The 27,227-nt window shown below is 44.0% G+C and overlaps 1 protein-coding gene across 5 annotated transcripts in view; it reads left to right on the forward strand.

Moving 5' to 3' along the window:
- The window catches only part of LOC108700860 (protein TANC2), a 180,767-nt gene that overhangs the window by 88,973 nt on the left and 64,567 nt on the right, over nucleotides 1–27,227 (forward strand). For all 5 annotated transcript variants that reach the window (XM_018234875.2, XM_041577258.1, XM_041577257.1 and 2 more), the window contains 2 exons: nucleotides 7,631–7,705; nucleotides 15,465–15,647. In XM_018234875.2, the coding sequence (XP_018090364.1) occupies nucleotides 7,631–7,705; nucleotides 15,465–15,647 (258 nt within the window). The remainder of the gene's footprint in view (nucleotides 1–7,630; nucleotides 7,706–15,464; nucleotides 15,648–27,227) is intronic.

Consider the following 27,227-nt stretch of genomic DNA (forward strand, 5'->3'; position numbering starts at 1 on the left):
TTTATGAATCACATGAAGGTAAAGCTTGTAAAAATATTTTCCTTTCCAGGTGCTTCCCCTTAAAGGGGAACTTCACCTTAATGTTGTAATTCAAACTGCACCGTGGAAATCTGAGGTCAGGGGTTTCTAATTCCCACCTCAATCTCTCAATCTATGAACCTCTGTGGCCCACCCTAAATACGGCACCCATTCCTGCACAGGTATATTATTCATATTCAGTGGCGTTTTCCTAAATCTTTAACCTGTTTATGGGGCCAATGGGAGAGGCTTCCCAGGTGACTTCTTAGTGAAAACAAGATGGGAACTCTGTAATCAAGATCTAAGTGTCAGGCAGAGCTCAGGGTGCCAATTAGACATTGGGTTGCCCATGTGTAATGTATAAATAGGCTGGACATATTAGTACTGTGATGTTTGGGTTGTGTCTGTACTGGGATTAATGTTCCCTTGGAATACGGATCAGGAGAATAATGTTCTAAAGCGCCTCCCTTCCTTCTGATTCAGCACCTACCCCTTCCTTGGGCCCCACTGTCTCATATCCCGAATTCCTAGTGAAGTCTGAAACTGAGACGCCAACCAGCCAATAAATAAATATGTTAAAGGGTATATAAACCCAATAATAACACTTTAGGACATGGAAATAAATGTAAAACTACTGAAGATTTGTAACAAATGTTTATTGGAAGCCGTGTAGAACTGTCCTTCTAATTTACTCTCTACCGCACGGCAAATCCCATAATCTGCTACACAATTTGGCCGTATGTAGACTAATCGTTTACATGTTTTTTTATGTATGTGTGCCCTTTACCTGCCAACCTCTGAGCCAGGTTCCACCACCCACATTTTTAATCCTTAACAGCTTTACCCAAAACCTGACCCTCCACTGGCAGCCCTTAATGAAACACAAGTAACACGATGAGCATAAACATAGAAGTGCCCCACCACCCATACCCTCTCCTGTGCCCTCCCCATTCCAGCATTGCTCTTCTGGTATTCAACCTACTGCACAAGTCTATGCAACAGTCCATATGTTCTCTTTAACTGACCTCATAGGGAAAGATTTCCAGACGGAACATAAATAAAGAAGAGATAAGTAGGTATGGATAGTGGAAGGTGAAGGCATGCTCCTGGGAAGAGATGGTTGTCTTATCTGCAGAAGAAGGTGATATGTCCAAGGAGAAAAGTATATGAGGAGAGTCTACAGACTTCTTGATATTTGTTCAGGGTGTTCTGTTGGGAGAACTGGAGGAGGTGAGAAACCTTTGGGTTTTAGGAGGAACATGAGGTTGTTGGCTGAAAACGATATGGATATCTTCCTAATGAGAAACTAAACCAAGGGTCTGGCCCTCCTGGTGGGCTTGGGTAGTGTTTTGGGCAGCTCATCTGAAGGCCGGTTAGATACACATGAAAGCCTAGCTTGAGGTACAGTTAGGGTGAGATGCCCTCCTACATGCACCTGCAAACCAAGTTTTGATGGTCGGGATTGTTGTCCTACATATTGTCGGAACACTAACGAAAGGCTGATAAATGATAAATCTTGTATCTGGAACTTGGTTATGAGCTAAAGGGGGTCGGAACAAGGGTTGTCCCTTCAAGGGGGACTTGAATGGAAAAAGTCCACCAGCCACTGGACTGTAGACAAGAAGGAACATATGAGAGGGAGTGACGTTCGGGAGGAGGCATTAAGGCATTAGATAGGACTGGAAGTTGTGGGGTTTGATGAGACTTAATAGGGGCCTGAGTTGGGTTCTTGGGTAAAGAGCAACCTGTTTATACAGCCATTTCTTGGGTTAGAGAGGCTGGAATTTAATACATAGAACCCCCTAGAACTCCTGTCCTTGTTTGTTGCTATTAGTTGAGTAATCGGGCTGTATCCCGTTGTATTGTAGAGGATTCAAAGGAAATGATGGCACTTGCTATTGTGGCTCATTTGCTGTGTATGTCATTGTGCGTCCCATTTGCATTAACCTGCGTCTCTACATTGTTGTGACATCACTGTGTATTATAAATATTATATTACCATCCGGCACTGTGAGGCTTACCCTTGTGCTACCTGGTGACAGCGCTCATCTATCATCTCCATATTGTGTGCGGCTGAGCCGAGTGATGATTTCCTGCTGGAGAAAGATCCAACGGAGACTCGGCAGGATATTAAGGACTCGGCTTCTAACCCAAACTGATGGGTTTTTAATATTTCTACTGCGTCCGTGCGTGCTGATATTTCACAGAATGATGCCCGCTCTTTATCAGCTGCTGTAATGCTGCAGAAAAAAAGGAATGGCATTATATAGTGCTCAATATGGATGCCAGGGATGCCCTCCAGAGGTTGTACCCAGTGACAGTTGGGTAATACTGATATATTGCATTGCTGCCTTGTCCTGCGTATTTTTACTTACCTCACAACAGCTTGTTTGCCCCAGAGAATCCAGCCTGCGTTTGTCTGATTGTGGCAGCTCGGAAATTCTTTAGAGTGAAATAAATTGATTGTGTCCAGTGGTTAAATAGAGTCGTTACAGGGGATCATTAATGTTAGTGCCCTCACCTCCTGAGCCACTGATAACGTAAGTCTATCACTTTATTGTCTGTGTAAGAGCCAAGTCGATTAGCCTGTTGCTTTCATTAGCTTATTGGCTTGGATGGATATCTAGATAGGTAGATGGGTGGTTGGATAGATGGATAAGTTGGTAGATAGCTGGATAGGTAGATGGTTGGTTGGATAGATGGATGAGTAGATGGATAGCTGGGTAAGTAGATGGGTGGTTGGATAGATGGGTGGATGGATGAGTAGCTGGATAGGTAGATGGGTGGTTGGATAGTTTGGTGGATGGATGTGTAGAGGGATAGGTAGAAAGGTGGTTAGAAATATGATAGCTGGATAGGTAGATGGGTGGTTGGTTGGATAGATGGGTAGATAGGGATAAGTAGATGGATAGGTAGATGGATTGTTGGATAGCTGGGTAGATTAATAAGTAGCTGGATAGGTAGATGGGTGGCTGGATAGTTTGGTGGATGGATGCGTAGTGGGATAGGTAGATAGGTGGTTAGATAGATGGGTAGCTGGATAGGTAGATGGATGGTTGGTTGGTTAGATAGATGGGTAGATAGGGATGAGTAGATGGATAGGTAGATGGATTGTTGGATAGATGGGTAGATGAGTGGTTGGGTGAATGGATGAGCAGATGGGTGGTTGGATAGATGGGTAGATGAGTGGTTAGGTGGATGGATAGGTAGATAGGAGCAATGAATACTCCAGCACACAGGTAGAATACATTACAGGGATTTACACTGTGTTTGTGTTTAATTGTGCCAAGCCAAACAACTACAACCTTTTCATGGAGGGCTCCTTCGTCAGGATGTAGGTGAATGGATAGGTAGATAAGCTGATGGACAGATAGTGGAGCCTTAGTTTTTCTGCTTGGTTTTATAGAGTTGCACCATTGATTTATGGTCATGTATGTATGTATGTATGTATGTATGTATGTATGTATGTACTGTATGTATGACCTGTTTGTAGTTTCGGGAGATGTTCCCCATTGTAAGGTAGAAACAGCATCTGTATGGCTAAATTGGCTAGCAACTGCAACTTTTGTCACATAGTCCAGGTTTATAGTCATGTAATCAAAATACTAAATAATACATGCTGCTATGTATCTCACGGCTCAGTGCTGTTGTATGATCTGCAATGTGTAGCAGCCCTGTATTGTTACAATGCCGCAGCCGTCTCTAGCTCTCCCCTGTGGTGTGACTATGTTTGCTGTGTGTATTACTAAATACTCATTACAAGTACACAAAGCCCCTCGGTACCAGCGTGTTTGGGATATGATACAGGACACGGGGCAGGTTATTGAGTGGAGAAAGGGTGAGGATGCAGCAGAAATGGAATAAATTAGTTGACTGCACTGCAGTGTCTCTTTCATCAGCCCCGATCTCCCAGATATTCTCATGCGGCTCTTTTGTGCCTCCGATATCTGGAACATCTGCACCAGAGCCAGAAACCTATTGAACAGAATCCTAATAAAGATGCTCTGAAAGCTGGGAATTGTGCCTGTGTTACTTATGCTATGCCCTTACTAAAGATGGCTACCTCGGGTTTTTATTCCCCCTCCATGTTAACCCTTTCCAGATGAAACCTCTGTGCCACATTTAACTGCTCGTTACACAGGAAACACTTGGGGGCAGTGATTATGTTCTTTAGTTCTAAGCACATGACTTGCCTTTAAATCATACGCAGCAGCGAGGGGGAATCAATAAAACTGCTTTTGTGCCGCGTCCGCTCCATGAATTATTCTCTTTGCCTTCCATAAACTCTGCGCGTTCACCGTTTAACTTTCCCCTCGGCCACCGCCGCTCCTTTGTCTGTCTGTCTGTCTGTCTGTCGGCCAAACCTGTAATCACATCAAGGCTAAGTGCTTTCTAGGAAAGAAATAAATAATCCAGCTGTGTGTTTGTATTGTAGATATATCTGATTTACTGACCCTTCCACTCACCCATAGCTGCTGTGCTATTGTTTTATATACAGGGAGACCCCCCAATGCTCTTTATTTGCAGTACCCTTTGTGTGTATATTATCTGGGATAGATTTCGTTAAAGACAATGGGAATTGGAACAAGGCTGATACTGTTTGCTGAAGATCATTATTCCTATCTTGTACAATCATGTAGAGCTTTTATGTCTTGGAAACTCTAACCTAGAGCTTTCATCTCAACCAAAAACTAATCTGGAACTTTCTTCTTCCAGGGAAACCATAACCCATAGCTTTTTTCCAGGGAAAATATACGCTAGAGCTTTCATCTCTCAAAAATGTACCCCAGAGTTTTCATATCAACCAAAACTGTAACCTGGAGCTTTCTTCTTCTTTGAAAAATATAACACAGAGCTTTCATCTCAACCGAAAACTGTAACCTGGAGCTTTCTTCTTCCTGGGAAAATGTAAGCTAGAGCTTTCATCTCTCGGAAACTTACCCCAGAGTTTTCATATCAACCAAAACTGTAACCTGGAGCTTTCTTCTTCCTTGGAAAATATAACACAGAGCTTTCATCTCAACTGAAAACTGTAACCTGGAGCTTTCTTCTTCCAGGGAAAATGTAAGCTAGAGCTTTCATATCTCGAAAATTTACCCCAGAGTTTTCATATCAACCAAAACTGTAACCTGGAGCTTTCTTCTTCCAGTGAAATGATAACCTAGAGTTTCCATATCAACCAAAAAATATAACCTGGAGCTTTCTTCTTCCAGGGAAACTGTAACCCAGAGCTTTCCTCTAAACCAAAACTGTAACCTGGAGCTTTCTTCTTCCAGTGAAATGATAACCTAGAGTTTCCATATCAACCAAAAAATATAACCTGGAGCTTTCTTCTTCCAGGGAAAATGTAAGCTAGAGCTTTCATATCTCGAAAATTTACCCCAGAGTTTTCATATCAACCAAAACTGTAACCTGGAGCTTTCTTCTTCCAGTGAAATGATAACCTAGAGTTTCCATATCAACCAAAAAATATAACCTGGAGCTTTCTTCTTCCAGGGAAACTGTAACCCAGAGCTTTCCTCTAAACCAAAACTGTAACCTGGAGCTTTCTTCTTCCAGCGAAACTATCTCTTTGCTTTCATCTTAACCCAGAGCTTTCATCTCTACCAAAACTGTAACCTGGAGCTTTCTTCTTTCCGGGAAACCATAACCCATAGCTTTCTTCCAGGGAAAATGTACGCTAGAGCTTTCATCTCTCGGAAATTTACCCCAGAGTTTACACATCAACCAAAAATTGTAATCTGGACCTTTCTTCTTCCAGTGAAATGATAACCCAGAGCTTTCATCTCAACCAAAACTGTAACCTGGAGCTTTCTTCTTCCAGGGAAACTATCTCTTAGCCTTCATCTTAACCAAAAACTCTCACCCAGAGCTTTCATTTCACAGGGAAACTGTAAACTGGAGCTTTCATCTCTCAAAAACTTAACCCAGAGCTTTATTCTCAAAATTAAAAATTGTAACCCGGAGCTTTCTTCTTCCAAGGAAACCGTAACCCGCAGCTTTCATCTCATAGGGAAATTGTAAATCTAAGTTTTCATATATTGGATTTCAAAACTTTCATCTCAACCAAAAACTGTAATCTGAAGCTTCTTTCAGGGAAAACTGTAAGAGCATTCATGTCAACCAAAATCCATTTCCATTTTAATCTAAGACTTTTTTCCATTTTAATCTAATAATACTAGTTTTTAAAAAAGTTAAAAAAAAAAATACTATTTTTAAAAAAGTTTTTTATTTTTCTCTGTAATAATAAAACAGTATCTTGTACTTGGTCCCAACTAAGCAAAACCAGCCTATTGGGTTTATTGCATTTTTCTTCGTTAACGTATGGAAAGACTCCTGATCTGGAAAGCCCCAGGTTCCGATTATTCTGGATGATGCACCTGTAGTAGAACTCGTATCTAGAGTACATTATATGTAATATTTGATTGGTGGATCTCTAGGGATTTGGAAGGACTATGCAGTTGTTAGTTCCACAGATGATGGAGCATTGATGGTCCAGATATTCTTCTAAGGAAAACCAACTGTATTCTGAATGCAGGGCCTTCTGTTGTACTTTTCCCCCTGAAGTCACATGTTCTGTGAACCTGGAGCTTGATTTGGGCAACTGGTCAAACCTCATGATCTACTACTTGTCCTTGGGGAACATCCAGTCTATGGATCTCCTACAGATCAGGTGCAACATCTACTGCAACTTGAGGGACAGATAACTGTAACTGGTTCTAACTGGAATGCAGGATTCTAGATTCTCCCATTGTGACATGGATTGACCCTTCCTTGGTCCAGCTGTTTTCTGGGACAAAATATGTCTGAGACTGAGCGTCAGGATGAAATATTTATGGGCTTTGCACACGTGTATCTAATCTGGGAATGTTTTTCTTAACTTTGTTTTTCTGGGGAGTGAGGTGGAAGCAGCGGTGGAACTGCAGCAGTGAGTGACAAGGTGTCTATTAGACTGCTCCTGAATTCCATTGTATTAAATCACATGTATATAGTTCTGCATTGCAATTGGGTGTTGGTGCACTAAGCTCCAGCAACCAATCAGGCTTCTGCTTTAGGGTAAGGCCACACTAAGCGATAGCGCGGCGATTTGACTCGCGGCGACTTTTCGCCGCGACTAAAAAAACGGCAATCGCTGGGGAAACTTTGGCGCTGGCGTCTATGGGGAATCGCTGCGTAAAAACACACGCGGCGATCTTTTTTCTATTGTCGCTCGAAATCGCTTCGCTAGGCGATTTCGAGCGACAATAGAAAAAAGATCGCTGCGTGTTTTTACGCTGGCGATTTTGTGCGATTCCCCATAGACGCCAGCGCCAAAGTTTCGCCAGCGATTGCGGATTAAAAGTCGCGGCGAAAAGTCGCCGCAAGTCAAATCGCCGCGCTATCGCCTAGTGTGGCCTTACCCTTAAATAGCCTGTGTGTAATTGACTGATCAAAGGAGGTTGTCGATTGGTTGCAAGGTAAAAATTTTACATTGGGCAGTGGGACATCGCTCTAAAACTGAAATATTCCGAAATGCTCTTATTTGGTTGCTTGGGGTTTCATGAGCAGTATCTTGGCCTTTGGTCTATGGAGATGTTTCTCATGATGTTGTTGTTATTTTTGTTTTTCTTAGATGGAGGGAGCGAGGAACTCCAGGAGAGTCGGAGGCAGCCGAGTGTAGACAGTCGCCACGGTCGGGCGGCCCAAGGTAAGGAAGACCACTGTGCCACATTTATTTGGGAGGTAGAAGGATAGAAGGTAAACGAGAGAAAGAGGCGGGATAGGTTGCCTTTAGCATCCAGTTGTTGTAGAACTTTAACTTCCATCATTCCTTCATTACAATAACCAATGGTGGTCTAATGGCCTTAAACAACCAGGAGCGGGTATCCCTTTAAGGGTTTACATCCCCCTGGGACCACTAAAGGTTTTTTTTCCCTTGGAACAAAACATTCTAAACGAATTGGAAAACAAATGTATTCAACATTGTCCATAGCGTTATTTATTTGTTATAAATCACAGCATCAGTTCCCCTTTGATGATGAGACAGATGAGACACCCCTCTTTGTGGCAGGGATTAAAAAGCCGATGTCCATGTCTGCTGTCACTGCCGAGCCTGACTGTAATCCAGGTGTCCTTGTAATTGAAACGGAAGAAATCCTTTAATTCAAATCCCCTATACAGGTCCTGGGGATTAAGTGCAAATGATCTCCTGTCATTCCATCAGAATGTTCCTGGCAGTCGCCGAGATTACGGGTAATGGGTCGGTGCCCTGGATTCTCTATAAGATCCACTACTTTCACCTATAACCATCACATATGGAACCGGCTACAGATAAATCCCTTGTGTTTAATCGGGTTTAGTAATAAGGTCCATTCATCTAATCCAGAACCAACATATTCATTTACCACTGTCCTGGGATGCAATTAGGGTTTAGAGAAATAGTAGCAAATAAAAAAGCTACTTACTTCTTAGGCAGTTATTAAAGGGTCTGTATGGGACCGGTTTTCAAGCAGAATTGTGGTTGGTTCTGGCTAATACATTAATTTCTACTGTGTATAAAGATTTCCCTATATTGCCCCCTAGTGATTATCCCCATGTACATCAGGCACAGCTTTGATAAAGGGGATAATGAATCCTCAGAACTGTCTGGATTCAGAGAGAAAAGCTGGAAAGCAGGAATTAAGTGGGTAGTAGTGTGGCCCTTACATGTGCAATGGTTTGTTGGCATCCAAAGGGTTATGTTATAAATTTATTTTTTCACTTTGTAGATTATCTCTAGCATCTTGGGAAAGACAATGGGATAGTATAATTAGGATAATAGTCTCTGGGAAGGGAGTGTGACTGTGGGATAGCAGGTATAGTAGGGAGAGATGGTGTCTATAGTAACAGTGGATAATAGTCTCTGGGAAGGGAGTGTGACTGTGGGATAGCAGGTATAGTAGGGAGAGATGGTGCCTATAGTAACAGTGGATAATAGTCTCTGGGAAGGGAGTGTGACTGTGGGATAGCAGGTATAGTAGGGAGAGATGGTGCCTATAGTAACAGTGGATAATAGTCTCTGGGAAGGGAGTGTGACTGTGGGATAGCAGGTATAGTAGGGAGAGATGGTGTCTATAGTAACAGTGGATAATAGTCTCTGGGAAGGGAGTGTGACTGTGGGATAACAGGTATAGTAGGGAGAGATGGTGCCTATAGTAACAGTGGGATAATAGTCTCTGGGAAGGGAGTGTGACTGTGGGATAGCAGGTATAGTAGGGAGAGATGGTGCCAATAGTAACAGTGGATATAGTCTCTGGGAAGGGAGTGTGACTGTGGATAGCAGGTATAGTAGGGAGAGATGGTGCCCTATAGTAACAGTGGATAATAGTCTCTGGGAAGGGAGTGGTGACTGTGGGATAACAGGTATAGTAGGGAGAGATGGTGCCTATAGTAACAGTGGATAATAGTCTCTGGGAAGGGAGTGTGACTGTGGGATAGCAGGTATAGTAGGGAGAGATGGTGCCTATAGTAACAGTGGATAATAGTCTCTGGGAAGGGAGTGTGATTGTGGGATAGCAGGTATAGTAGGGAGAGATGGTGTCTATAGTAACAGTGGATAAGTCTCTGGGAAGGGAGTGTGACTGTGGATAGCAGGTATAGTAGGGAGAGATGGTGCCTATAGTAACAGTGGATAATAGTCTCTGGAAGGGAGTGTGACTGTGGGATAGCAGGTATAGTAGGGAGAGATGGTGCCTATAGTAACAGTGGGATAATAGTCTCTGGGAAGGGAGTGTGATTGTGGGATAGCAGGTATAGTAGGGAGAGATGGTGTCTATAGTAACAGTGGATAATAGTCTCTGGGAAGGGAGTGTGATTGTGGGATAGCAGGTATAGTAGGGAGAGATGGTGTCTATAGTAACAGTGGATAATAGTCTCTGGGAAGGGAGTGTGACTGTGGGATAGCAGGTATAGTAGGGAGAGATGGTGTCTATAGTAACAGTGGATAATAGTCTCTGGGAAGGGAGTGTGATTGTGGGATAGCAGGTATAGTAGGGAGAGATGGTGTCTATAGTAACAGTGGATAATAGTCTCTGGGAAGGGAGTGTGACTGTGGGATAGCAGGTATAGTAGGGAGAGATGGTGTCTATAGTAACAGTGGATAATAGTCTCTGGGAAGGGAGTGTGACTGTGGGATAGCAGGTATAGTAGGGAGAGATGGTGCCTATAGTAACAGTGGATAATAGTCTCTGGGAAGGGAGTGTGACTGTGGGATAGCAGGTATAGTAGGGAGAGATGGTGTCTATAGTAACAGTGGATAATAGTCTCTGGGAAGGGAGTGTGACTGTGGGATAACAGGTATAGTAGGGAGAGATGGTGCCTATAGTAACAGTGGGATAATAGTCTCTGGGAAGGGAGTGTGACTGTGGGATAGCAGGTATAGTAGGGAGAGATGGTGCCAATAGTAACAGTGGATAATAGTCTCTGGGAAGGGAGTGTGACTGTGGGATAGCAGGTATAGTAGGGAGAGATGGTGCCTATAGTAACAGTGGATAATAGTCTCTGGGAAGGGAGTGTGACTGTGGGATAACAGGTATAGTAGGGAGAGATGGTGCCTATAGTAACAGTGGATAATAGTCTCTGGGAAGGGAGTGTGACTGTGGGATAGCAGGTATAGTAGGGAGAGATGGTGCCTATAGTAACAGTGGATAATAGTCTCTGGGAAGGGAGTGTGATTGTGGGATAGCAGGTATAGTAGGGAGAGATGGTGTCTATAGTAACAGTGGATAAGTCTCTGGGAAGGGAGTGTGACTGTGGGATAGCAGGTATAGTAGGGAGAGATGGTGCCTATAGTAACAGTGGATAATAGTCTCTGGGAAGGGAGTGTGACTGTGGGATAGCAGGTATAGTAGGGAGAGATGGTGCCTATAGTAACAGTGGGATAATAGTCTCTGGGAAGGGAGTGTGATTGTGGGATAGCAGGTATAGTAGGGAGAGATGGTGTCTATAGTAACAGTGGATAATAGTCTCTGGGAAGGGAGTGTGATTGTGGGATAGCAGGTATAGTAGGGAGAGATGGTGTCTATAGTAACAGTGGATAATAGTCTCTGGGAAGGGAGTGTGACTGTGGGATAGCAGGTATAGTAGGGAGAGATGGTGTCTATAGTAACAGTGGATAATAGTCTCTGGAAGGGAGTGTGATTGTGGGATAGCAGGTATAGTAGGGAGAGATGGTGTCTATAGTAACAGTGGATAATAGTCTCTGGGAAGGGAGTGTGACTGTGGGATAGCAGGTATAGTAGGGAGAGATGGTGTCTATAGTAACAGTGGATAATAGTCTCTGGAAGGGAGTGTGACTGTGGGATAGCAGGTATAGTAGGGAGAGATGGTGCCTATAGTAACAGTGGATAATAGTCTCTGGGAAGGGAGTGTGACTGTGGGATAGCAGGTATAGTAGGGAGAGATGGTGTCTATAGTAACAGTGGATAATAGTCTCTGGGAAGGGAGTGTGACTGTGGGATAGCAGGTATAGTAGGGAGAGATGGTGTCTATAGTAACAGTGGATAATAGTCTCTGGGAAGGGAGTGTGACTGTGGGATAGCAGGTATAGTAGGGAGAGATGGTGTCTATAGTAACAGTGGATAATAGTCTCTGGGAAGGGAGTGTGGCTGTGGGATAGCAGGTATAGTAGGGAGAGATGGTGCCTATAGTAACAGTGGATAATAGTCTCTGGGAAGGGAGTGTGACTGTGGGATAGCAGGTATAGTAGGGAGAGATGGTGTCTATAGTAACAGTGGATAATAGTCTCTGGGAAGGGAGTGTGACTGTGGGATAGCAGGTATAGTAGGGAGAGATGGTGTCTATAGTAACAGTGGATAATAGTCTCTGGGAAGGGAGTGTGACTGTGGGATAGCAGGTATAGTAGGGAGAGATGGTGTCTATAGTAACAGTGGATAATAGTCTCTGGGAAGGGAGTGTGACTGAGGGATAGCAGGTATAGTAGGGAGAGATGGTGCCTATAGTAACAGTGGGATAATAGTCTCTGGGAAGGGAGTGTGACTGTGGGATAGCAGGTATAGTAGGGAGAGATGGTGCCTATAGTAACAGTGGATAATAGGCTCTGGGAAGGGAGTGTGACTGTGGGATAGCAGGTATAGTAGGGAGAGATGGTGCCTATAGTAACAGTGGATAATAGTCTCTGGGAAGGGAGTGTGACTGTGGGATAGCAGGTATAGTAGGGAGAGATGGTGTCTATAGTAACAGTGGGATAATAGTCTCTGGGAAGGGAGTGTGACTGTGGGATAGCAGGTATAGTAGGGAGAGATGGTGCCTATAGTAACAGTGGATAATAGTCCTCTGGGAAGGGAGTGTGACTGTGGGATAGCAGGTATAGTAGGGAGAGATGGTGCCTATAGTAACAGTGGATAATAGTCTCTGGGAAGGGAGTGTGACTGTGGGATAGCAGGTAATAGTAGGGAGAGATGGTGTCTATAGTAACAGTGGATAATAGTCTCTGGAAGGGAGTGTGACTGTGGGATAACAGGTATAGTAGGGAGAGATGGTGCCTATAGTAACAGTGGATAATAGTCTCTGGGAAGGGAGTGTGACTGTGGGATAGCAGGTATAGTAGGGAGAGATGGTGCCATAGTAACAGTGGATAATAGCTCCTCTGGGAAGGGAGTGTGACTGTGGGATAGCAGGTATAGTAGGGAGAGATGGTGCCTATAGTAACAGTGGATAATAGTCTCTGGGAAGGGAGTGTGACTGTGGGATAGCAGGTATAGTAGGGAGAGATGGTGCCTAATAGTAACAGTGGATAATAGTTCTCTGGGAAGGGAGTGTGACTGTGGGATAGCAGGTATAGTAGGAAGAGATGGTGCCTATAGTAACAGGGGATAATAGTCCTCTGGAAGGGAGTGGTGATTGTGGGATAGCAGGTATAGTAGGGAGAGATGGTGTCTATAGTAACAGTGGATAATAGTCTCTGGGAAGGGAGTGTGACTGTGGGATAGCAGGTATAGTAGGGAGAGATGGTGCTATAGTAACAGTGGATAATAGTCTCTGGGAAGGGAGTGTGACTGTGGGATAGCAGGTATAGTAGGGAGAGATGGTGTCTATAGTAACAGTGGGATAATAGTCTCTGGGAAGGGAGTGTGATCTGTGGGATAGCAGGTATAGTAGGGAGAGATGGTGTCTATAGTAACAGTGGATAATAGTCTCTGGGAAGGGAGTGTGACTGTGGGATAGCAGGTATAGTAGGGAAGAGATGGTGCCTATAGTAACAGTGGATAATAGTCCTCTGGGAAGGGAGTGTGACTGTGGGATAGCAGGTATAGTAGGGAGAGATGGTGTCTATAGTAACAGTGGATAATAGTCTCTGGGAAAGGGAGTGTGACTGGTGGGATAGCAGGTATAGTAGGGAGAGATGGTGTCTATAGTAACAGTGGATAATAGTCTCTGGGAAGGGAGTGTGCACTGTGGGATAGCAGGTATAAGTAGGGAGAGATGGTGTCTATAGTAACAGTGGATAATAGTCTCTGGGAAGGGAGTGTGGCTGTGGGATAGCAGGTATAGTAGGGAGAGATGGTGCCTATAGTAACAGTGGATAATAGTCTCTGGGAAGGGAGTGTGACTGTGGGATAGCAGGTATAGTAGGGAGAGATGGTGTCTATAGTAACAGTGGATAATAGTCTCTGGGAAGGGAGTGTGACTGTGGGATAGCAGGTATAGTAGGGAGAGATGGTGTCTATAGTAACAGTGGATAATAGTCTCTGGGAAGGGAGTGTGACTGTGGGATAGCAGGTATAGTAGGGAGAGATGGTGTCTATAGTAACAGTGGATAATAGTCTCTGGGAAGGGAGTGTGACTGAGGGATAGCAGGTATAGTAGGGAGAGATGGTGCCTATAGTAACAGTGGATAATAGTCTCTGGGAAGGGAGTGTGACTGTGGGATAGCAGGTATAGTAGGGAGAGATGGTGCCTATAGTAACAGTGGATAATAGGCTCTGGGAAGGGAGTGTGACTGTGGGATAGCAGGTATAGTAGGGAGAGATGGTGCCTATAGTAACAGTGGATAATAGTCTCTGGGAAGGGAGTGTGACTGTGGGATAGCAGGTATAGTAGGGAGAGATGGTGTCTATAGTAACAGTGGGATAATAGTCTCTGGGAAGGGAGTGTGACTGTGGGATAGCAGGTATAGTAGGGAGAGATGGTGCCTATAGTAACAGTGGATAATAGTCTCTGGGAAGGGAGTGTGACTGTGGGATAGCAGGTATAGTAGGGAGAGATGGTGTCTATAGTAACAGTGGATAATAGTCTCTGGGAAGGGAGTGTGACTGTGGGAAAGCAGGTATAGTAGGGAGAGATGGTGCCTATAGTAACAGTGGGATAATAGTCTCTGGGAAGGGAGTGTGACTGTGGGATAGCAGGTATAGTAGGGAGAGATGGTGTCTATAGTAACAGTGGGATAATAGTCTCTGGGAAGGGAGTGTGACTGTGGGATAGCAGGTATAGTAGGGAGAGATGGTGCCTATAGTAGCAGTGGATAATAGTCTCTGTGAAGGGAGTGTGACTGTGGGATAGCAGGTATAGTAGGGAGAGATGGTGCCTATAGTAGCAGTGGATAATAGTCTCTGTGAAGGGAGTGTGACTGTGGGATAGCAGGTATAGTAGGGAGAGATGGTGTCTATAGTAACAGTGGATAATAGTCTCTGGGAAGGGAGTGTGACTGTGGGATAGCAGGTATAGTAGGGAGAGATGGTGCCTGTAGTAACAGTGGATAATAGTCTCTGTGAAGGGAGTGTGACTGTGGGATAGCAGGTATAGTAGGGAGAGATGGTGTCTATAGTGGGGACAATAGGGGGATCTGGCATAAAGAAATACGATGTATCAGCCCGATATCAGTCCCCTTCAGCTGTTTCCCGGGTATTACAACAAGCTGTTTGAGTTCCTTTCGCTTATTCATCCCGTTCCTTTGTGTGGCCGGTGCCAGTGGTGCTACAGAGGCGGATGAGTTTCTGGGTCTTTTCTCTGCCAGTGACAGACGAGTAGAGGGACAGACAGATACACATACAGTTGCTGTGCTGTCAGGCTACGAAGCTCTCAAATAATTCATGATTAAAATGACACTGCTCCTCCCTCTCTACCTTGATCCTGGATATGTGTCAAGCTCTGGCAATAGGGTAAAACGTAATATATTCAATCTGTGCAATTTCTTCTATATATTAATCTTTCGTAGGAGAACTCTGATAATCAGCTGGCATCTGCTACATTGCTTCTGGAGTCAGAACCGCCAGTGCAGGGAATATTAACAGGCAGACAGATGCAATAAAATGTGCCGGCTCTATAGACTTGCATTAACCAGCAACTCTAGTCGTGATAAAAAGAAGCGGCTGAATGAGGGAGACAACATGGGAGGACACCTCTCTTCTCCGTTGCAGGTGCATTGTGGGAGTATTTTATATTAGATTTTTCTCTTTTTTGCTTTGCAGGTGGCTCCTCCTCAGAGAACGACTGTGCGTTTGAGCCGGATTACTCCATCAACCCTCTCCCGGTCACAGAGGGAATGCAGCACATCAGGATGATGGAGGGCATGTCCCGCTCTCTGCCCTCGTCCCCTTTACTCACCCATCAGGCCATCAGTGTGCGGCTGCAGCCCACGAAAAAACTAACTGGTAAGAAGCCACATTCAGCCACTTTTTCTATGTGTTTTAATGATTTTAGCAGCGATAATGCCCAATGTGCCCTCCACACTGTGCCTTTAAATGCATCGGGGGGCCCTTGTTTTACCCGGGGTTATTGCTCCTGTATTGGCACCCATGCAGGAGATAGAGACCCCCTAGAAACCCCCATGTCTACTTTCAGGAATATGGCATTAATCAATTACAGGTACGGGACATGTTATCCAGAATGTTTGAGACCTGGGCTTTTCTGGATAGTGGATATTTCCGTAATTTGGATCTCCATACCTTAAAGGTGGCCATAGACGCGCAGATAATATCGTATGAAACTAATTTTCATTTCGGGAAACGAGCCGACCGATATCGGCAGAAGACTTGGATATCGGTCGGCTCGTTGATCGGCCCGGGCGCCTTTGAATGGACCCCAAACATCGGCCATTGTTAGTGCTGATACAGGTACAATTCTATCGTTTCTCTCGGTATATTTGACGATTCAGCTCTACACGTGTGTATCGAAACGAACGAGATATCTTTTCCAAAGAAAGATCGTAATTGTTACAACTATGGCCACCTTAAGTCTACTGGAAAATCATATAAACATGAAATAAAGCCAATAGGATGGTTTTGCTTCCAATAAGGAATAATTATATCTTAGTTGGGATCAAGTACATGCGACTGTTTTATTATTACACAGAAAAAGGAAATCAATGTAAAAAATTTGGATTATTTAGAGTCTACGGGAGACAGCCTTTCTGTGATATGAAGCTTTCTGGATAACGGGTTTCCCGATAACGTATCTCATACCTGTTCATTAAACTGCCCAGAAGAGGCAAGCAAGGTGCATGCATGGGCAACCTTACCCTATACACAGGAATAGGAGTGTGGCCTGAGACATCTGGTGGGACTGGGCAATCAGGACACTGGGGGAAAAAGCTGGTGGGCCGCAGCCTTCATGGGTATGGTCAACCCAGGGACACTTCACCCCATGAACCAGCCCTTTTCCCTCACCCGTTGACAGCAGAAAAGTAAGGAGATGGGAATTGCTTGGGGGGAGCGGATGCTGGTTGAAGGGCCCTTGATGGACCTTGAACACCCCAATCCGACTCTGTTCATTCATTTCCACTTGTGCTGCGGCCCGTGTAACTCAGATACAACTCTGGTTTGATGTAGAAACTTAAAGGGCAGAGACACACGGTCAGATTCACCCAGCGACAAATCTCCTCTTCTTCGGGCGACTAATCTCCCCAAACTGCCTTCCCCTCAGCTAGAATGAAAATCGCCGGTGGGATGGCACTCGGAGCGCTTCGTTTTCTGACGTCGCCCAAAGTTGCTTCACAAGGGAACCTCTGGGCGACTTCGGAAAACCAAGCACTCAGAGATTAATCTCCACGAATCTGCCCCTGTGTCTCTACCCAAATAAGCGACTTTTTAATTGGGTTTTGAAGTCAAAGGCTCTTTGAAGCAGCTTTGGCTGTGGGTTATAACATTGAATTCAGTAGGAGTCCAGCTGATTTGGAGACATGGAGCTATAGGGGTCGGACAGGGCTGCAATTAACTCTCGTTGCTTTTGTCCTATTGCTCCACATTTATGGAAAGACTCATTGTAGGCTCCCAAGCATCTCTATCCCTGTATAACTCTCTCCTCATGGTATGAGCAAACTAAGGTGCTGGTTACAGGTGCAACTACAGGGATAACATCTATTTTATAACACTGAGCCCAGACATAAGGGGTCGTTTATTACCCTGAGGGGCTCTTGTACCTATTTAGTGCTCTTGTATTTGCACCTGGGGTTGTAAATGGCCCCTTATTTTTGTGTGTTTCTATTTTAACTCTTTTCCTAGTTGTCCCTTTCTCCATTGACAAACTGTCCACTTGGCTAAAATTCCTCTTGGGAGCTTGGACTTGAGCTGGATTTAGTGTCGGACTGGGGCTCATTTAAACATGTAAAATCCATGACCCACTCTCACAGCTGTTTGATGGGTTGGTACCAAGTTGTATAGAGGTTATATGGGCTTGTGGTGAAAATAAGAAAGGGATGGTACCCCTCCAGACCAATCAGAAAAAATTAACAATAATTGCGGGTGGCTATGCCAGTGCCTTAACCTAATCCCCTTAATTGGACTGTGACCCCCTCCAGACCAGCCTGGTCCTGTATGTGCGACTGTTTGTCTAAAGGCATTGCTAATACTTCTCAGAGTAACAAAATACTCTCTGTACTTCTAATGACTGTAATGTAGTTGAATTTGAACTGGTCATGAGGAGGATGTAAAAAAAGCCAATGACCCTGTATTTAATGTCCAGTTACAAAGATGGCCGCCTGAATTTTTCCCTTTTTGATCCTGATTACGGGTTCTCATATCCCGGCACGGCCAGCGAAACGCTTGAATCGTGTGCTAGGTGGAGCTGTTTGACATCGAATGCATTTCTCAGGCTCAATTATTGCGGTGTTAAGGAAATGTTCTTTTAACCCCATCATTGGACTTTATAAAAAGCGGTGGCATTGCCGCATGCAGTGTTGGTTCCAGAAACTGCCTCCCCCTGGGGTATAACTTAGCTTATTGGGATAATTAGCCCCTGATTTGATAAATATGTTCTCCTGCTCCCAGAGGACAGAGCACGGCATGAATTGAATTTTTATGACAGATCAATAGAGAACTTGCAGGCTGTGCATCTTATTAGAGAGCATGGCCCCGCGTCCAACTGCAACACTCAACACTGTGACGCACAATCTGCTTTGCATCCATTACAAATGTGCTTTGCCTCTCCTCTCAATATTATTCATTGTTCTGTTCTTCCTCTTAAGAGTACGTGCTTTGCATTCTATCTTCTCTAGGAGCTTAATTCAGTGATATGAGCTTTTACATACCTTCCAGCTGAAACGTTGCGCTTGTCTCAAAGTCAAACGAGTATTGGTGGCTCCATTCATGGTGTATGAGGTTGTCTCATCACATTATCATTAAGTGCTTACCTTAGTGCTACATGCTTAGAGTTGGCTCTATGTCTTGCTTTAAGATAGTCACCTGTTTATAGATGGCTCCATGCCTTGTACTAAGGGTCATCACTAGAAGAGCCAGACTCTTTGCCTTGTGGTTTATCCCAATGTCATGTGCTTAGAGTTGGCTTTATGTCTTGCCCTAATAGTATATCCCCTATGGTTTGTGGTGGTTCTATGTCTTGTTCTAAAATAGTCTTATTGTCATGTGATTAAAGGAGGAATCTGTGCCTTGCAGTAAGGGACTTAATTGTCCTACTATAAGGCACTTGTGGTTTATCTCAATGTGGTTAGAGTTGGCCTCATGTCATGCCCTAAGAGTGTGTCCCTTTCTCATACAGTTCATGGTGGCTCCATGTCTTGTTCGTTGAGAGGTTCTCATTGTCTCTCATTGGCTATTTGTCTTGTGATGTGTATCTGTCTTAAATTAAGAGCTTACCTTAGTGCTACATGGTTAGAGTTGGCTCTGTCTTGCTCCATCAATTGTCAGATGGTTATAGATGGCTCCATGTCTTGTACTAAGGGTCTTTATTGTCTCACTATAAGAGCCAGGCTCTTTGCCTTGTGGTTCATCTCTAAAGCCCCATGTTTAGGGTTGACATTATGTCCTGCCATAATAGTATGTCCCTTTGTTATATGGTTTGTGGTGGATCTATGTCTTGTTCTGGTTCTTGTCTCATTGTCATGTGGTCATAGGTGGCTCTATACCTTGCAGTAAGGGTCTTTATTGTCTTACTATAAGAGCCAAGCTCATTGTCTTGTGGTTTATCTGAGTGTCATGTGGTTAGAGTTGGCGTCATGTCTTGCCCAAAGACTGTGTCCCGTTGACATATGGTTCATGATGGTTCCAGGTCTTGTTCTTTAAGAGTTTCTCATGGCCTTCCGGCTAAATTTGGCTCTATACACTAAGGGTCTTTATTATTGTGTCCGTGTAAGAGCTTTGCTCTCTGTTTTGTCGTCACCTTCTTGTTAGATGTGCAGTGAGTCTGTCTCATGGTGTCTCGCATGAAGGTTTTGAGAGATAAATTACATATCATTGTATGTAGAGATTTGATTTTAAAACTGAATCCACCTTGCAGTGTTCCTGAGGAATACAGTCGGCTCCATGTCTTACTGTAAAGCTTGCTTAATTTAGTGTCTTGTTATTAGCAATTAGGTCTCATTTTGGCTGTAGAGCATTTATCTCTATAGCATTTGCTTTTGGGTTTCATAGATAAATGGTTCAGTCTCTCAAAGTGAGAGATAGTCTCCATGTCCCCAGTGTGAAAGTGAGAGGAAGACAAAGTATACATAACCAGCCTCCATCCCTAAACCTTGCATGAATATAAAGATATCAGCTAGGTCTTTGTCTGAAGTCACCATCAATGGTCCCTTAAGACCCTCACACCGTGTCTTGCCCTCAGCCTCTGTGGGTTACCCATCTCCGTGCTTCTAGCCGTTAATTTGATGCTTTGGTACTGCAGTCACAGACAGCTGATCCTTCCCTCTCTCGGAGCTGGCAGACATAGACACGCGCTGCCCGTAAATCGCTTTAGCCTCCTCACCCTTTCTTTAATTTCCGTCTCCAAGTTTACTTTGTTAATATTCCAGTGGCGTCCGCTCGACTCCCTTGCAGAATAAGCTCATGGATTTAGAATGCAGCAGAAGCTTCCGGAAGACTGCAAGGCATTTGGTAGATGAGCAGTGTAACAGTGATGCGGAGGAAACGTCAGAGCTTGTAGGAATGTCGACCATCTTCCCCGCATCAGGCTGTCCCAGTGACGTACATAGGGGACGCTCATAATCATCTTGTAGAAGACATTTGACTTCTCTCTGCAGTAACTAAAGTTGTGCAGAAGAAGCTTCCGTACCTGACGCTCATCTCGATCTTCAGCAGCCAAGGCACTCGCGCTCTTTGCATGACAAAATGAAATGAGAGGTACTCCTGCTTGATTTATGGCACACGCATACATAAATATACAGTCGACGGGAACGGGTTTGTTTGAAAATCCTCCGATGCTTGTAGACTTTCTAATACAGGATGTTCCTCGCATTGTTTCTTGGCATTCTTTATTTGTTGGTGTCCAGCCAAAAAGCTCCATCTAGAAGGGTTGTGGTGCAATTTATCCTGCTTGCTTGTACTGTGTTGACATAGGTTTTTGGAAATTGGAAAATCTCTACATCTGGGTAAGTTACCAGGTCCTCTGATGGCTTCTTCTTCAACTGTAATGGCAGTTAAGCCAGGTTGTTGTTACTCTAGGGTCATGTTCTTTGAAATATCCTTACTATCACTACCATGTTTTCATTGTATGATGGTTTTTACTAGGTCAGTGATTGTTGACCTATAGGTAGGACACATGATTGAGTCCTCATTCTGTTTAAGGTGAGTCACCATGATCCTCTGTAGTAAAATGAAATGTTCTGCTACAATATGTGGGTCTTCATGACTTTTTGAGTACCAGGTACCCTTCCCAGTATTATCCTTACAGCAATGGTTGTCCTACCGTGGGTGGGCTTGGAGCAGCAGCAGGGGGGGCTCATCCTTTAAGTGAATTAAGGTGAGATTTGGGGATAATGCCTAATATTTCTTATAGGTTTGAGGTGATATTCTCTGAGCTACCTATGCTCTCCTATATCTGTAACCTTGTTATAAGCTAAGGGTGCCTTGACCAGTGGTGGAACCTTCAAGTGGGACTTGAACTGAAAAAGTCTGCCAGCCGCAGCCTTACAGAACTTCACAGATTTCACTGCAACCCTTGATTTCTTAATCTCCCTCTCTTCAAACCGTCTCGTTGGTTGAACATTAAGTTTGCCTAGAAAAGCTTGAAAGCTGCGCGAAACGCTCTGGTGAAAATGTATGCAACTGTTTCATCTGTATTTACTTTTCTCATGAGAATGTAAGGAGGAATTTTCTACCGTCACTATAATGTTTCTGTCTGAATACAAGTTTTTCCCTTCTTTATGGTCTCATTTAGCAGTAGAAAGTCATTGTGAAGTTACATATTATTCTAGCGGTTTGAGGAGTAAGTGGTACTTTATGTATCCTACTGATTTGTACTATTGTACTCATTTGTAGCTTGATAGTAAACGCATTAATCATTCATTGCATACACTTTGTAGACATTTATATTTTTCTTGGAAAAAAAGTCATATTTTCCCCTGTGGGGGACTTTGTTTAGAAGCTTCTGGTCCATTTGCTCTCGCTCATTTATTGTACGAATGCTTTTTGCCCCCTTTTACAAAAGGCTACTCTTCTGTCGGTTGAGATCAGAGAGGACAGTTTCATGAAGAAGGAGGTGGGGGGAGCCAGAAATGCAAAAATAGTTCAGGAGTGGGTGGAGGGAGGAGGAGAATGTCTTGTAAGAGGAAGGTGGGGTCTGGCAACATGGTAGTTGCATTGTCACCGTTTTTGAAGACGCTCTGAGATTTCATTGCTGGTATTAGTTCATCTTACATTTGGCCTGGGACACCTTGGTGGTCCTCAAGGTGGTTATTGGCTCATAAAATGGCTTTAACAAGAAATCACCTTATTATATGTCAGATAGCTACTCTTAGAATACTCTCAACATGATTCCACTGGGTTACTCATTCAACATTCTTTCGATTTATTTCATTTGAGGTGGCCATACATGTGCCAATCAGGTATGCAGATGGGTGGAACAGACGGAGAGCATACGAGGAACCATACTCTGCATGGCCACCTCTCTGTGCCTCTTCTTCACGTCTTCATCTGACATGCACTATGGCCAACGTGGTGTATCGGCAGATGAAATAATCCGACCTGCCCGATCCCCCAAACCAACCATAGTGAATGGTTATCTGTCAGGATTGGCAGGCCGTGCAAAAACGAGTCGATTGGGGGGAAAGTTATTGGTACTGGCCTCCTCCACCACTGAAGAAAAATGAATGCCAATACCTGTAGTTCAAAAGTGGGGTGCTTCCAGGTTTATTGAGGTGTTCATGACACGCAGGTTATGATCAAACGTTTCGGGGCAACAGCTGCCCTTCCTCAAGGATTGGCAGGCCACCATACTTGTACCATTGCTGAATTTGACCCTTACTAGCTACCATAGTAGATATTACTCCAAAGGACTGCCTTATCAGAAATCATATATTCTGTATTTCATTCTCCCTTGTTGTCTGGGTTCTTTAGCTAATACACAAGTCAAGGTCCTCTTTCTATTTTTCAGCACTAACATGTCCATCAGCTGCATGGCAATCCCAGTCACCTTATTGTTTTGTTTTCACTGAGGTTCACAATTGATTACAGAGGAATCGCATTCCGTTAGGTGCTCTAATTGCACTAACTGCGGGGTAATTAAGAAAAACAGAGTCTAGCTGTAAATTTTCGTTGATGTAATTATCATGATGTATACAGTGACTTTACCTCCTTCATGTTTCAGATTTCTTAATTAAGCCCAATTCCCACTGGGAAGCTGCTTTCTGATGGCCATAGTAAATGTGCTGCGTCTTTATTTAAGGGATTACGATAAATATAAGGATAATGGCACGGGTCTGCCTCTATTTACTACCTGCCATTGATCGTTTTTGGGCCTCAGTCACAAATCCTGGTGTCTCGTTGCTTGACTTTCATCCTTTATGTCAAGAGCCTTGAGCAAGTTATGGGTCTCTACTGGAGAAATTGATAGGAGAAGCCAAGTCCTACATTATAGAAACAGAGGAACAAGAAAACTCAAGGAAAATACCTATGTATATTAGGAGAGGTTATCACACCCCTTCAAATTAATCCAACCTGGCTGTGGCCTCCTCTTTCTCCATGTCTGGCCGAAGTCCATATATTTAGCAATTCCTCGGTCAGTAAATTCAATGCCAAAATGATCTACTTGTCAGTAAAAATATTGAGAAGCGAATGCGTTTATGTTCTTCTGCTGAGCTTTACCTGTAGGGGTCTTAAGAACTGCAACTATCTAAGCGTCAACCTGTAGGACCTGGGCCTATTTAACCATAATCTGCATTGAGCACCTTTTGTCTTTTTATTACCACTTTGAAAACAGAGATCTATTCAGTCTGTTACATTGAAGATAAAAGATTGTGCACAGGCCCATGCTGAGGTTCCAAGATAAAGTGCCTTGTGAAGTAATTGCTGTTTATTATAGTGGAGATGGATTTATCAACAAGGAGGGTCAATTTCTCACACTGCATTCTAGTGAAGAGAGTTGTCTAGGCACCATCTCCCTACTATACCTGCTATCCCACAGTCACACTCCCTTCCCAGAGACTATTACCCACTGTTACTATAGGCACCATCTCTCCCTACTATACCTGCTATCCCACAGTCACACTCCCTTCCCAGAGACTATTATCCACTGGTACTATAGGCACCATCTCTCCCTACTATACCTGCTATCCCACAGTCACACTCCCTTCCCAGAGACTATTATCCACTGTTACTATAGGCACCATCTCTCCCTACTATACCTGCTATCCCACAGTCACACTCCCTTCCCAGAGACTATTATCCCCACTGTTACTATAGACACCATCTCTCCCTACTATACCTGCTATCCCACAGTCACACTCCCTTCCCAGAGACTATTATCCCACTGTTACTATAGGCACCATCTCCCTACTATACCTGCTATCCCTCAGTCACACTCCCTTCCCAGAGACTATTATCCACTGTTACTATAGACACCATCTCTCCCTACTATACCTGCTATCCCACAGTCACACTCCCTTCCCAGAGACTATTATCCCACTGTTACTATAGGCACCATCTCTCCCTACTATACCTGCTATCCCACAGTCACACTCCCTTCCCAGAGACTATTATCCACTGTTACTATAGACACATCTCTCCCTACTATACTTGCTATCCCACAGTCACACTCCCTTCCCAGAGACTATTATCCACTGTTACTATAGACACCATCTCTCCCTACTATACCTGCTATCCCTCAGTCACACTCCCTTCCCAGAGACTATTATCCACTGTTACTATAGACACCATCTCTCCCTACTATACCTGCTATCCCACAGTCACACTCCCTTCCCAGAGACTATTATCCACTGTTACTATAGACACATCTCTCCCTACTATACCTGCTATCCCACAGTCACACTCCCTTCCCAGAGACTATTATCCACTGTTACTATAGACACATCTCTCCCTACTATACCTGCTATCCCACAGTCACACTCCCTTCCCAGAGACTATTATCCCACTGTTACTATAGGCACCATCTCTCCCTACTATACCTGCTATCCCACAGTCACACTCCCTTCCCAGAGACTATTATCCACTGTTACTATAGACACATCTCTCCCTACTATACCTGCTATCCCACAGTCACACTCCCTTCCCGGAGACTATTATCCCACTGTTACTATAGACACCATCTCACCCTACTATACCTGCTATCCCACAGTCACACTCCCTTCCCAGAGACTATTATCCCACTGTTACTATAGGCACCATCTCTCCCTACTATACCTGCTATCCCACAGTCACACTCCCTTCCCAGAGACTATTATCCACTGTTACTATAGACACCATCTCTCCCTACTATACCTGCTATCCCACAGTCACACTCCCTTCCCAGAGATTATTATCCACTGTTACTATAGACACCATCTCTCCCTACTATACCTGCTATCCCACAGTCACACTCCCTTCCCAGAGACTATTATCCCACTGTTACTATAGACACCATCTCTCCCTACTATACCTGCTATCCCACAGTCACACTCCCTTCCCAGAGACTATTATCCACTGTTACTATAGACACCATCTCTCCCTACTATACCTGCTATCCCACAGTCACACTCCCTTCCCAGAGACTATTATCCCACTGTTACTATAGGCACCATCTCTCCCTACTATACCTGCTATCCCACAGTCACACTCCCTTCCCAGAGACTATTATCCCACTGTTACTATAGGCACCATCTCTCCCTACTATACCTGCTATCCCTCAGTCACAGTCCTTCCCAGAGTTCCATAAGAGTGAGAAGCTCATACTTTCTGTTTATAAAGGAAATGTATGTTAGAGATAAAAAAGATTGAATGGAAGCTATAAGGCCTCTTCAGGCACATCTGTCGGCAATGCAGGAGCCTATTAGCAGGAGCCTAAGTATACTATAAATTCAATTATGCAAAGGGGATCTCATGTCAGTGGAGTAATCCCATGGATGTGCTTGTTAGGGCACAATAGGAAAAATGAGAAAAAACATTGCTGGAAGCTGACTGGAGGGATTGGTGCACCAGCTCCTTCTCTTGGGCAGGAAGAAAGAAAAATGGAATTGAAGAACAGGCGGAGACTGTCATTGCTTCTAGGATGACATTGTTTTCCATTTAGAATACTTAAAGCTTTATTTTGTTTAATATGGAACCATCTCTTGGGTCGTTGGGAGAATAAATGTGTTGCTGTATCTTTAAAAGATCAGCAGGGCCCTCGCTATGCTGGGAAATCCGTGCCCCTTGATCCTGGGTAGAGGATCTTTTGGGAACGACGGGTCTTGTTTATACAATCTGTCAAACTGAACTGGGTTTTTAATTTCATTTTAAGTTATGTTTGTGTCTCGTGGGGTTTTTCTTTGTGACCTTTAAGAAAGTGTAAAGCTTTATTAACATTATTGCAGAAGAAGTAATTAGTATTCTCCTCTCCGCTCAATGGCATCGTCTCCGGCACGTGGAATTAAAGGGACAGATGAGACGTAGAGTGCATTGCCGTTGGAGGAGCTACTGCTTAAGGATTGAAGGAGAAATCTTCTGTGATTTAGGTTTTGTGTTCTATATAGACTATACCCGGGAGGTGTCATACTGCTCCTCATTAGAGCAACCAAACTCCTCCATAGACTCCAGTGAAATGACAGTATCAAGTGACCAAATGATTGTGGAATATGGTGGAAACCTGACCGGGATCTGTTGCTTTCAAAATCCATATTTATTTATTGCCTGTGATACCAGAATTAAGTCCTTTTCCATAAGATCCTGGCCGGTCAGTAATAGTTTTGACGTGTGTTGAAGTTGGCAGTTGGTAATCGGATGAGTATGACGGAGCCCAACTCTATTCCGTAGGGGGTCAGGACACCAAGATGAGCAAAGTCTCTGTTTTATTAACATTGTGTCTGTTGACTGGTGAGAATCTTCCCATCATTGTGATGAATAATTTATTAAAGAGCCGTGTTTGAGTGAAGGCGCCTCGCAAGGTGGGTGACCTACTGTGTGTAGCCTCATGCACTACTGCTTAATGCGATTACAAAAGACAAATCATTTGTCTTGTGTAACCACCAACCCTAACAGAATGCACCTAAATATTAGTACTTTTCCTGCTTGATCCCCCTACTGTCTCTATCTCCATGTTTGTTCTGCTCCATGTTTGTTCTGCTCCATGTATCAGTATGCAGGTGTAGATGTTGCACCTGAGTTCTATCCAAGCAATATCCTCGTGGGACACTGTAATGTCCTTCCATATTGGCTCCTAAACATGTGATTGAGTGAATTGATTGACTGGTCACAGTAATCCTAATTGATTGTAAATATAAGATGAACAGTTGCTGAACTGAACAAACGGATTTCATACTCCATAGACTCTGTCAGAGAATTACCGAACCCTGTTTGTCTCTGCCGGCTGCTTCT

The sequence above is a fragment of the Xenopus laevis genome, chromosome 9_10L, assembly GCF_017654675.1.
Source record: "Xenopus laevis strain J_2021 chromosome 9_10L, Xenopus_laevis_v10.1, whole genome shotgun sequence".
NCBI lineage: Eukaryota > Metazoa > Chordata > Amphibia > Anura > Pipidae > Xenopus > Xenopus laevis.